Source organism: Orbicella franksi, chromosome 2 (genome assembly GCF_964199315.1).
Source record: "Orbicella franksi chromosome 2, jaOrbFran1.1, whole genome shotgun sequence".
NCBI lineage: Eukaryota > Metazoa > Cnidaria > Anthozoa > Scleractinia > Merulinidae > Orbicella > Orbicella franksi.
In genome coordinates this window covers 25,170,557-25,182,762 of record NC_138146.1, presented here as the reverse complement: position 1 = coordinate 25,182,762, position 12,206 = coordinate 25,170,557, and the positions used below count along the sequence as shown (strand labels likewise).

At 39.4% G+C, this 12,206-nt stretch overlaps 3 protein-coding genes across 3 annotated transcripts in view; 2 read left to right on the top strand and 1 right to left on the bottom strand.

Annotated features, from left to right (window-relative positions):
- Window positions 1–12,206, bottom strand: part of LOC145478891 (alpha-1B adrenergic receptor-like) — a 71,182-nt gene that overhangs the window by 25,764 nt on the left and 33,212 nt on the right. The gene's annotated exons all lie outside the window — the stretch shown is intronic.
- Window positions 3,008–4,113, top strand: LOC145469133 (histamine H2 receptor-like). The gene has a single exon (XM_081452814.1). It carries the CDS (start codon window positions 3,156–3,158, stop codon window positions 4,035–4,037), a length of 882 nt encoding a protein of 293 aa, XP_081308940.1. The 5' UTR covers window positions 3,008–3,155; the 3' UTR covers window positions 4,038–4,113.
- LOC145469123 (octopamine receptor beta-2R-like) lies at window positions 6,500–10,371 on the top strand. Its single transcript, XM_081452805.1, has one exon. The coding sequence runs from the start codon at window positions 8,155–8,157 to the stop codon at window positions 9,013–9,015; it is 861 nt and encodes a 286-aa protein (XP_081308931.1). The 5' UTR covers window positions 6,500–8,154; the 3' UTR covers window positions 9,016–10,371.

Genomic DNA, 12,206 nt, shown 5'->3' with positions numbered 1-12,206 from the left:
GGAGTAGAACCAGTGGGAGCAGTTTAGTCTGTCTAACTTTTACGCTAGTTCGGGCAGTCTTGCTGCAAGCGGTTCCAGGCCGTAAGCTTAAATAACTGTAGCTCCTTTCAAATTCAACTCAGCATTTCGCATTTTCGTCCGCAAGCTCTTAGCTCCTGGTTTCGTAATCTCCATTGGAAAAGTGCACGTTTTCATGAGCCACAATACGGCCGGATTCCTATTGACTACAAACCTTTGCCTGCCTTTAGATTCTTATTTGAAAATTAACTAAAAAGCGAAGTCGAGTCTCCTCGACTGTGCTCTGTACTGTTGTAAAGCACTTAGGAAGCGGTAGAGCACTTAAGAAGTAGGGAAAAACACTCGACTTCGTCTCGTGTTTTCCCCTACACTTCTTTCGTGCTCTACCGCTTCCTGCGTGCTTTACAACAGAACAAAGCACAGTCGAGGCTTCTTTATTTGCTAAATAATTAAAACTTGTTGTAATTAACTGGATACCTGTAATAGGCAAATTTCGATATATTAAAATTCTAACTTGGAACGAGGCTTAGCGGAATAAACAAAAGGCATCAATTATTCATCCCTCAACCTCGACGAGATTTTTTGTTTGTTTTTTTTTTTTATTCCCCAAAGCCTCGGAGCCATGTTAGAATTTAAATACCGTAAATCCTCGAATTAGCGTCCGGGGCGATTATTTCAAATTTAGGAGAAGACGGGGGACGCCTATTCGAGGGGGGCGCCTATATATTTTTTCCCAAATTGTGGCCTGACATAATCATTTTTTTAATACATCATCTGCGCGTAAACAACAGCATAAATACATCTTACTAACTGAGTTCGCGGGCCGTACTGTAAGTGACGGACCGAGTTTTTTCCCCATCGATTTATGGAACAAATCGAAGGGGAAAAACGAGGTTCCGTAACTTACGGTACGGACCAAGAAAACGAGGTTAGTAACATATTTATTATATCTCTACCGTGTGTCTGACGGGTTCGGGAACGACTTCTACTCACGCGGAGTGGCTTCAAATTTCTGACCCACCTCAAAAACAAAACGAGTCAATTTGAAATCGTTGTTAAGTGACTCTTACGTCGTTAGCAGGTTTTAATATACAATTTCAGAAGTAAAAGAGTTTTAAACTTTTACTTGCTAAAAAAGTTAAGTAAACTTGGCGATAAATCACGAAACATTTTGGAAACAATAACGGCTTTAAATTTTAGCGGGCCGTACAGTAGAATACGGACCGCTAAATTGACCAATCACAGCGCGCGTACTAACTGAGAGATATAATCATAACGCTGGTTATCGACATAAAAAGCTGATCCTAAAGTTTAAATCGCGGCACCGTTAGTACTAGAAACTTAACGTGTTCACAAACTGAAACAATGTACAAATCCAATACTACACGAAGAAAACGATACATCCTTTGTTGTCTCATTACTCGTCCACCAAAGGGGGTGAGGGGAGGGGGGCGTTTATTCGAGGAGGGCGTTTATTCGAGGAGGGGTGGGCGCGCTCTTTTAAAATTTTGGCTGATAAGAGGAGCGCTTATTCGAAGGGGACGCTTATTCGAGGGGGAGCGCTAATTCGAGGATTTGCGGTATATCAAAATTGGCCAATTGGATACCTTGGACATTCGCATGTGAATTAGACGTACTTTCCAAATTTTTCCAACATTTTTTGAAATTTATAGATAGCGCAACTCACTTTTTCGCTCAAAAGAAGTTTTCGAAAGACGTTTTGCTAGTTTCGAAATTTCTTATTGATACGATTTATTAGTAATTGGAACCCATGTCGTACAATTTGTGTAGGTAATCAAACGGTTTCGAGTTCAATTTGGAATTAATTTGCAACCCTTCTAAAAAACGACGTTTCGATGGCATCTCGTGACATCATTATCAAGTTAAAAGATAAAAAAAACGTAACTTTTAATTTGTTTACATATGTACAGGTGGAGTGTGAGTAGTTTCAGGCGTGAGTTAAACTAATAATAGATCGCAACTAAAATTAGGCGTTTATTTATCACTGGTGCTAATCACATGATATGAGAAAATACTATTGGCGAGTCTTCTTGGCTCTTAACTGTTTTTCCAGATGGACTCTCTTATTAGTAGAAAAACAAGAGATATATAGCAGTATAAAGAAAAATAAAACTATTTAAAAATATAAAATGAAGTGCATAACCTTTATTTACCATTGGTCAGTGTCATGTGATAAAACTAATCAATCAATAACGACCCACAGTTATAGCACAATAACTGAAAACAATAACTGAAAGAACTTTCGCTCAGACAGGTTCTCGAAACGTCATTCACCAACAACAGTTCTTTTGAGAGCTACCCTCATCCGGACGATTACACTATACGAATTACCATAACTTGATCATGATTCTTAGTCGCAATTATTTTATATATTTCATTACTTGACGAAGTTGAAGTACTTCCGCACCTCAAACGAAGTCCAAAATTTAGGCTAATATTATGCAACCTTTCCTTTAGAGCGACACATTGCGAAGCATTTTATACGAATCTAATCTTTCGGGAAGTAATGAACAGCGACCGTGACCTAATCGAAAACCAGGGAATATTGAAAACGTGCTTAAAACCATTAAGCACTCTTAAATCGATTTCAGCTTTCCAGCCGGGGACAAAAAAGATTCCTAAATACAAATGAACAATGCCGAAATATGGAACCGAAAATAGCCTATTATCGTTACAAACGAATAATCGTTCAGAATGCTGTATATAGTCATCACAGCGCGGTACCAAACGAGCAGAACTTAAAAGTGTGCCACGTCCGTTTGGTGTTTTTAAAATTTGAGCTTACCAAACTGAATCTTAAATAACTACTTTGTGGTTTGTTTAGATCGACGTGTAAACAAAAGAGCCTTAATTTATCACTGACGCGTGCAGGTGCTAACACTTGATGTTTAGCGATAACATTGTCGTTATTGAATACTGATTGGCGAGATTCGAGTTCCCATTTTAAAATCTACGATAATCGGCACGATTAAAACAACCACCTTGTTTGAAGCCAACAAGATAGAACCGATATCGTTTTCCTCTAATCGAGGAAGTGTCTTTAGAGTATTTCAATATTTGCGGGATTGTTGTCACTAAAGGAAGTCAGCATGTAAATTACGCCACTCTTGGAACATATGATGGCTGACGAAGGTTGCCATGAACTTCCAACAGCAAAGTGGAACGTACTCTTAACAACCGTCCTGGGCCTGCTTATTTCTTTTTTCGCGTGTACAACAAACGTGTTAATAGCCATAGCAGTATACAAGAAAACGGCTCTACGCTCTTTTACAAATTATTTTCTTGCTTCTCTGGCTGTCTGTGACTTCTTTGTCGGGATCGTTGCTCTGCCGCTCTGGATCACACGATCACTCTTAGCGGTCGCCGACGAGGAACATCCTCTGAGCATTGCTGTGGACTGCGTTTACGTTTTTTGCGTTGGTACATCAACATATAATTTGTGTACTGTCAGCTTAGAAAGATATGTTGGAGTGATGTTTCCTTTACGATACAGCGCCATTGTCACCCTAAGACGTTTTCGATGCGCAGTTGTGTCTGTTTGGGTCCTGTCAAGTTGCATCGCTTGCCTGCGTTTGGTAATCCATGAAGATACTTACTGGATCATAGTTGTTTCTGTAGTGTTTTTTATCCCGGGTGTAATTATTTCTTACTGCTATGTTTGCATTTTTAAAGAAGCATCTCGTCAGTCCAGAGCCATCGGCCAGCAAAGCGATTCAGCTTTAGCAAGTCAAGTGCACAATAAAAAGGCCTCCATAACCATTGCTATTGTCATTGGCGTATTTTATTTAACGGCCTTACCAACCCTGGCCTTTGCCATCAATGAAGTTGTATCTCAAGACGGCGCTTCCTGTCAGGAGAAGAAAACACTTGAATCTTGGGGAACTTGGGCACTTTTCTTAGCTTACTCAAACTCAGCCATTAATCCGTGGATTTACGCTGCCAGGAAAAGAGAATTTAGAGAGGCTTTAAAAGTGTTAATTTTTTGGAAGCACGAGTAACTTATCTGATTTTTGTAACAGGTAAATGACTGAAAAGTGAATGGGATATGCAGAACGAGCAAATACAAGTTAGATGTTAGAGTAGGTATGTTATAGCATTGTTATGAATATATTTGCTCTATCGTCTTCTTCGCAGATAGCGTTTCTCTTTTGTAGTAAAATGCAATCGAATATAAAAACAGTCCTTTTCATGGGCAATTTCCCAAATTGTTTCAAAATACAGAGCCAAGTTGCAGCTAGGGACCAATTGCAATATATGGCGATGATCTCAAATTAAAACGTTTCAGTATTTGATCATTTAATGCTGGAGAAGCCTGAGAACTCTCCCTTTTGACAGTTTAATGGCGGAATATTTACCTTAGCATATCAAATAGACCACAAAATGTGAAATTACTATGGCTATGAAAGCTACAGTATACGGACTAGACTTAAGATAGCTATTAGATCTGCCATAGAATAGGAATTCGAAAGAAAAAACAAAAGTTTCCTTGAAATTGTTTGGTTTGTTTACCGAATAACGAAAATTAGCATTTATAAATGAACGATTGAAAACTACCAGTAGCAGCTGTAAAAATAATCCAGGCAGAACAATTATCCTTACTAATGAATGGCTGTCCCTTTTCAGAAGTGTAAGTTGGTCCCCAAGTAGCAGGCAGAAAATTTGTTTTCAAGGAATATATCAGGCAGAAATATTTTATATCACATCCTTTTTTTTTCTTAACTTATGTAGAAACATGTGCGATTAAGATAGATCGCACCTTGCATCCACTTAGGACCGACGAAAATTTGGAAAAGCGAGGTAGAAAATGATAGCTGTATTATTTGTGTTTCATTGGTATAGCTAATTATAGAACCTTGGCGACAGATAATTTTCCTTAATTGCAAGGCAACTCAAGCAAGAAGTCTAATGGCTGCAATGATTTGGTAGACCTGTCAACAACCGCCAGGTTATTTAAAGGGTCGTTTCGTGCTCAAGGTCGCCTTACTTTGTGGTCAGTCCATTTCTTCCACCCCTTCTGCTCTCTACCCCCAAAAGACAGCTTTCTAGAATGCTTCATTGTAAATAAAAATTCGTGACTACTAGATACCAGGGATTTTTCTGTTTAGCTACAGTTGTATATATGTATGTTCGTTGTGAGTTGAGTAAAAATAATTGGCCATTACCATAAACTATTACATTGGTTTTCCCTGCAAAATCAATATTGGAAGCAAAACAAAGTGATTTCAAGACCAAATACAATTATTGCTAAGTACGGAACATCTCACTTTCTACTATAACAGCGCTAGTGTCTGCTTCTGGCTGAGCAGGTCCGTGGAAGCGGTCATAAATTTGAATAAACTTAATACCCTTGCGGTCGTAGAATACAAAATTAATTTGTCATTAAAAACGCAATTTTCTATTTTCAAGATATCGTGTTCTAAATTCAACCATATAAACGGTTCAATTTTTATAGTTGACATAACAACTGCAATAGATTAAACACTTATTACACACATACTGAGTGGCTTTCAAGTTTCCCTGTCTTTCGATCAGTAAAAGCTGCAATTCACATGTATACGAAAATTTTGTAGCTTAGTTGAGACTTTCAATTCTCCATTGTAGCCGGATTAAGAACCGGTCATTTTCCTGGGACAGAATGAGTAATGATTAGCGTTGACTTCTTGTGACTACATTGGGTCGGAAGTGAATCAACATTGATCCCAGTTTGAAAATGTCAACAAATATGGCGTTTTCTCTTCATAAAAGAACCACTGAATTGATGCGAAAACGTTAAGTGGCTTTCAGAAGACATGTGTCTGAAAAATGATAACAACAGTATTTCAGCAATAATGTGAATGGCTAAACGTAATTTAATTCCCAATCCATACCTTTTGTAAGTTTTAAACAGTCTAGCTGACGAAGATAAATACAATAAAAATTACGCCAAAATATGGGCGAAAGGAAGAAAGAGTTATATTGTTCAGGTGGTAAATAATTACCTATCGGCCATATCTCAGGACCAAGCAAATAGACGGATTCGGCTTACGTGTTTACATCCTTGTTAACATCCAATTCAGAACATGTGATGATTTATTTGAGAGGTTACAATTATGCAATTTGTCAGGCCGCTCACACGCAACTGATTGCACGAATTGTACCCTCCCAGATCAATCATCACATGCATGATCTGAATTGGGTGGCGACAAAAATATAAACACGTTAGCCGATGTGAATATGCCATGTTTTTTTGTTTTTTTGTTTTTTTTTTTTTACCGAAAACTTCTGGTTTTTAGTCCTTTAAGACATCGTTCATCAGAGATATTAATAGTTTATAATTTCGAGGCTTGTTTTGTTTGAGCTTGTTTAAATGTAGTTGTTGATATTAATAAATGACATAATGCAATAAGATAATTTTGCTTGGCAGTTCACGTCTGTTTCTAATGAGTGGTGGAACACAGTTAAAGTTTTACTTTAAGGTGATGAAAGGTTTGAGCCTGTCTGTTTCCTAATAGCTGCGTTGAAGTACTCTTCAAACAATATAATAATCGAGACGTAAGGGTCAATACAAAGCGTTGGGAGTGTTGAGTTTTTTTTACTCAGCAAACAGAGCTCAGCGAAAGCAGCACCCATATGAATTATGTAGATGTTGTATTTAAGTGTGAGGAACAAGATACATATACACCCTATACACACGTTATTTCAATTACAGTTAGAAATTAATACAATCCGCCAGACACGGATGATTCGTCCGTCTAGCATAATTTCGGCCATTGACCTCGTTGCCTCGTTTGTATGTCAGACCTCCAATAACTTCGGGCAAAAACTGTGATAACAGGCATTTTTTTCGAGTATATCATTTCTTCTGATAGTTTTTTGCAAAAGAGAGACATGTTATTCACGACCGCTCTTGTTTGTTTCTGTTTTTGTTTTTGTTTGTTTGTTTGTTTGTTTGTTTGTTTGTTTTTGTTTTGTTTTTTTCACGCTAAAAATTCCAGAGATTTACTTTAGTTTGATTTAAATCATTGCTAACACCTCAGGACCAATTTGTCACGACATGACAGCCATTTTTCTTGGACAATTCTGTACAAGGGGGAAAGGCGCAATGAGGTTAACCTTATGTGAGGCACCAACGTGTGAGACAAGGCCACACCACAACACCGGGAACTCCGCGCCCTATTCTTTGCGATAAGCGTGTGGGTTCTTTCACGTCTCCTGTTAACCATGTAACACTGGAGATGCGAGAGACGGGGCCTGCGATTTATAGTCTTTATCCGAGAAGACTTGAACGCCTAACCGTTTACAGATATAATTACAAAGGTAGCACATTCTCCTCAGTTATTTTAAGACCCTGTGTGTTGGTCCGGTCTGGAGCTCGAACCCTCGGCCTCCCGCACAACAGACTGGCGCTCTACCAACTAAATTAACCAGTCGGTGGTTAACCGCCTAACTAAGGGACTAATTAAGGACGGCTTTCATTACCCAGAAAGCTTTTTTTAGTGTCTGCTTAACAAGAAAAGGCCACTTCAGTAATTTTTTTAATACTGGCAGGATTAAGATTAGTAGGATAAGCCATGACATGCATCACGCCGCACTCTATGGCTTTGCTACTTGTTGTTAAAGGCAGTCTCCCAAGACATGTACAAAAACGTTTCTTTAACAACATCAATGGTCAATTTGTACTTATGTTAATGTACCTGTACTAAAACTGCTAAAAAAGTTCTTATGCATATATAATGTACTTGACTGAAAAAAGATAAGAAAAATGCAAATGAAAAATGACAGAATATATGTTCATGTCCTCCAGGACACAAAAAGTTACTATTTTTCAATAGTGAAGGTTGCCAATATCTCTCACTGTAGAACATGCAAATCATGAGAATAATCTCCGTCATTTCAGCATTGTAATGGTTGTTTGCCTCAAGTATTGATAGGAAATTACGTTTGTATTGCTTTATAAGAGCTAATACATCTGTCAACAGATGATAACAAACAAAGCGATGACAGAATTGCTCTCGAGTGGAGGTCAATTCCGATGCCTACGCCCGTGTGATCTATATACGATACAATTTAACTCTGTGTTGGGTAAAACCTGCTTCAGTTTGATATTTGTAGTACAATAATTAAGAACCATTTAAGATGCATTGGTACTGGATTCTCGGGTGGATTCCATCAACCCTAGCCATCTTGGGAAATGGTTTCGTGATTTATCTTATATGTACAAGGCGGAGACTGAAAACTAATCCAAACCGCTTCGTGTTGTCACTGACATTGGCCGATTTTGGCGTTGGAGCTTGTTTTTTCCCCGCGCATTTCATATGCAATTTACAACAGTCAAACTGCAATCGCGGAATCGCAGATGACATTGCAGTACTGATGATCTATTCCTCGACTACCAGTCTTTGCGCAATGACCGTCGACCGCTATTTAGCCATCGTAAGGCCACTCACCTACACAACCTTGATGACAAGAAAGCGGGCTGAGTGTTTGATAGCATTCTCGTGGTTTGTGCCCTTCGTCACGTATTTTGTTCCTGCGTTCTGCACGAGTCTCCATGGATGCAGCATAAACTTCAACATTACCGTTGTCATCTGGACATCCATGTTTGAATTCATTCCCTGTGTCTTGTTACTGCTCCTCACTGTGAAAATCATAAGAACGGCAAGGAAACATTGTCGACACTTTGCGAAGTTGGATTCTCAACTGCGTTACAACGCACCATATCACAAAGGTCACAGAACAGTCTCGTCAGCGCGGGTTATCGCAACAGTGGTGGCCATTTTCATTGCCTGTTATGCGCTCGAGGTGTACAGCTCTTTATGTTACTTTACCAAGGTGTGTGAAGCTACAGATGATCTTGTCAGAGTAGTGTATTTCCTTGTTGTAACAAACTCTGCAGCGAACCCGATCGCGTATGCCTTGTTTAAACGTGACATCAAAAAAGAGATAAGGAATACATTTCGCCACAAGGGAAAGTCGATTGATGTGCCAAGGGTTTGAATATCGTAAAGTTTGAATATTGCTGAGTAATTTTGACGGCAGCGTTTTAGTTTTTGATCAGATAACAGAGCACCTTTTACGCTGTACGTGACGTAATGCTATCTCCGCTGAACAGTCAATACTAATACAATGTGTATTTATCTTGCGACTCAAGGACACTATTACGTAGTAATGAATTCCAAAGGACTCAAGCAGACTGACAATGATTGGTGTTAATGTACTCATGTTTGATAGCGCTAATTGAATTTCAAAATTATAATGGACTAATTTTCTTTTCAGATTTTATCTCGCCGCTGGTGATAAGAGGTTTTATATTATTTTCACTGGCGATCCTCATTAGTAGGTTAGACGTATATTATCTCTAACCCCAGTTGACCCAAAAGCAACTGATACTCCTGCAAAAAAAAAAACAATGTATCGGAGAACACAATTTTACTGCACTGTAGCGGACGTTCCTGGTATGACGCTCCGAACGTTCCATCTCTTCTCATACTCAGAAAGGTTTCACTACAAAAGATAATGAACATTGAATTGCACATAGCAAAAAAAATAAATAAATAAACAAACAAACACGCAACTGCTGATTAATCGACCGTCGGTAAATTTAACGCTTGGTATGTCAAACATGTGCGGCCCCATGCCCCAATGGGGGCAATAAGAGCTGATGATGATGTCAAGCGTGTATAAAATGCACTGACGTCAGGGGATTCTTTTACGATGATCTAAAGAGCTCAGACATTCCAGCTTTGTTCCTGGGAGTTGCAAGTATGCATACTCAGCTTCATGGGTACGCCCAAGTACTCAGCCTCGTGGGTGAGGCTGAGTGCACCCTTTTACGTTGCTGGTCTTTAGCGCACTGGAAATACCTACGCGGGTGGGTAGTCACCAAGAGAGCTCCGTCAAATTCCTTCCGTGATTCTCGCCTCAATCGCTGGGGGCCGGGCGTGTTAACCGCCTTACGTCGAACCGGAATTTTCAGGTTTGCCGTTTTTCGTCGAACTCCCGGCATCGTCACTTGGTCAGGCGCTTTTTCTTATTTGCATCTCATAAATTAAAAAGAATAAAGCGTATTTGCCAGACGGCCTGCTCTCTAAGCACTGAATTAATCTTCCGTTAATTCATTCCACACCTCATCCTATAATAAAACAGCCAATAACTCACGACCAATAAGGAAGTGAATACCACTGACTTAGATTCCACCTGATAAAAACAAGTTTATGTCTATTTTATAATTTGTAGTTCCACAATCAGTCTTGATCAGTTGGACGAGGAGCTCAAATTTATATTAATTTACTTTAATATCAAAAAACAAAAACACTCACCCCAAAAACGGATCCTCCACTTACAGTCAAGAGTTAATCCTGACCCGAATTCAGTAAAATTCCAGCTAGAAATCGCCACTGCTTCCAACAGTCACAACCAAGATGTTAAAGAAAGATGGCGGATGGCAAAATGACTTTTTTGTCACGTGACAAATTTCCAGTGCTCTTCGGTTCGATTACTTTGAAAAAAATGAAAAGTTTTATAGTCATTCAAAGCGCGTAAGTCTCAAAGGGATTCTATTGTCTCGGCTATTGTTTAGCTAAACAAAGAAAGGAATGCATAATAAATGTATGGGGTAATACTTAAATCTAGCCAACAGCGGAACCATAAGAAACCATGAGCAATACCGGAATAAACCTAGCTTATTGTCACATTTTTCGGTTGCCTATGTTTATTTCAGTTGAATGTATTCCGTATCGTCGCTTATCCTAGGTCTATAAAGTTGGGGATTGCAGAGCGGAACTGAATTAAAAACAACAGCTGAAAACAACGAGGAAAATGGGTTACGTATTCCGTCGTCATGTTCCTCTAAAACATCCCCACATCATATTCCTAAACATATCCCGCCGACAAATTGGTACAAATAATGCGGGTAGAGAACATGTAACATATTTCATCCGCCATCATCGGTTTTCGTGCTGCAAACAAAGGTAACTGACTTACAACACTTTCGTGTCGTTTTACAATTTCACCTTTCATTCTCCAAGTTGGAAATTTCCCTCCAAAAGGAATACCTCGATAGGTGTTTATTCACTGCCTCCAACTTCTGTAGTAATACAAGACTGATCGGGCTGCTATCTGCTACGAAGGACAATAAGCACTTAATGACTGTTCCCAAGGGAAACAGTGAGTTTTGTTTCCCCGAGGCCCTCAATGTTTCCCGAGGCGAAGCCGCGTGGCCAGTCATTAAGTGTTTTGTTTACTTCCCAACACAAAAGTATAAAAAAAACTGCGAAGAAATCGTTTGCCTGACGCCGGCTGGCTCACAAATTTGCAGCGGTTTCAAGGAGTACGACCTGGTCACGTGCGAGTCGAAAGTGCAAGTTGTTGTTTCCCTAGGGAGTTAGTGAGGTTTTTTCACCCTAGAGAGTTAGTGAGTTTTGACCCACGACACGTGATACGTTCTCCTCCAATCGGAGAACGTATTTGAGTTGGGAGGTATAACAACATGCTTTCCACTGACAAGGATAATCAACACATATTTAGTTATAGACAAAATTTGCCACCTTTTAAAACTATCCGTGTCAGTCTAAAAACATACAACCGCCACAAGGGGTGATGTAGCAGCTCTCGTAACGTCTCACACGAATGGCTTGCTACCCTTTGAGAGAACAATAGAACAAACTGAACAGAAACAATGCCCCTAGCCCTAAAACAATAATAGCTGCTAACAATGAAGAATGAAAAGAACTACAAGCTTACAAGAGCTGCTACACTTCTGGCCACAAGCATGGAACGTTTCCCTTGGGAGAAGACGTCACCCAAGTGAGAAACAAGCATGTTATTCAACTACTTTCACCTTGTAGGAATCCCTCGGGCTACGCCCTCAGTAAATAGAAATAACTTTATACTACCATGTAACCTATGCCATAGACCCTTTTTATAGATGAATTCTTTAATTAAAATATGCCTGACTAATCTCTTTTTGAGTTAACAATTCAAAGTTTAAATTGGCAGCCGTTAATGAACAGGGTCTATGACACGCCGGGGTGGGCAATGGACCATTTTCGTGCTCTCGGTATTGGACTGGAACTAGCTTGCAATTGAGGCTAATGCAGCGCGCTTTTAAAATGCAAATTATTTATCTCTTTTTAATGATATTCCCCCGCATGAGCCTCCATTGCAAGCTAGTTCCAGTCCAATACCGA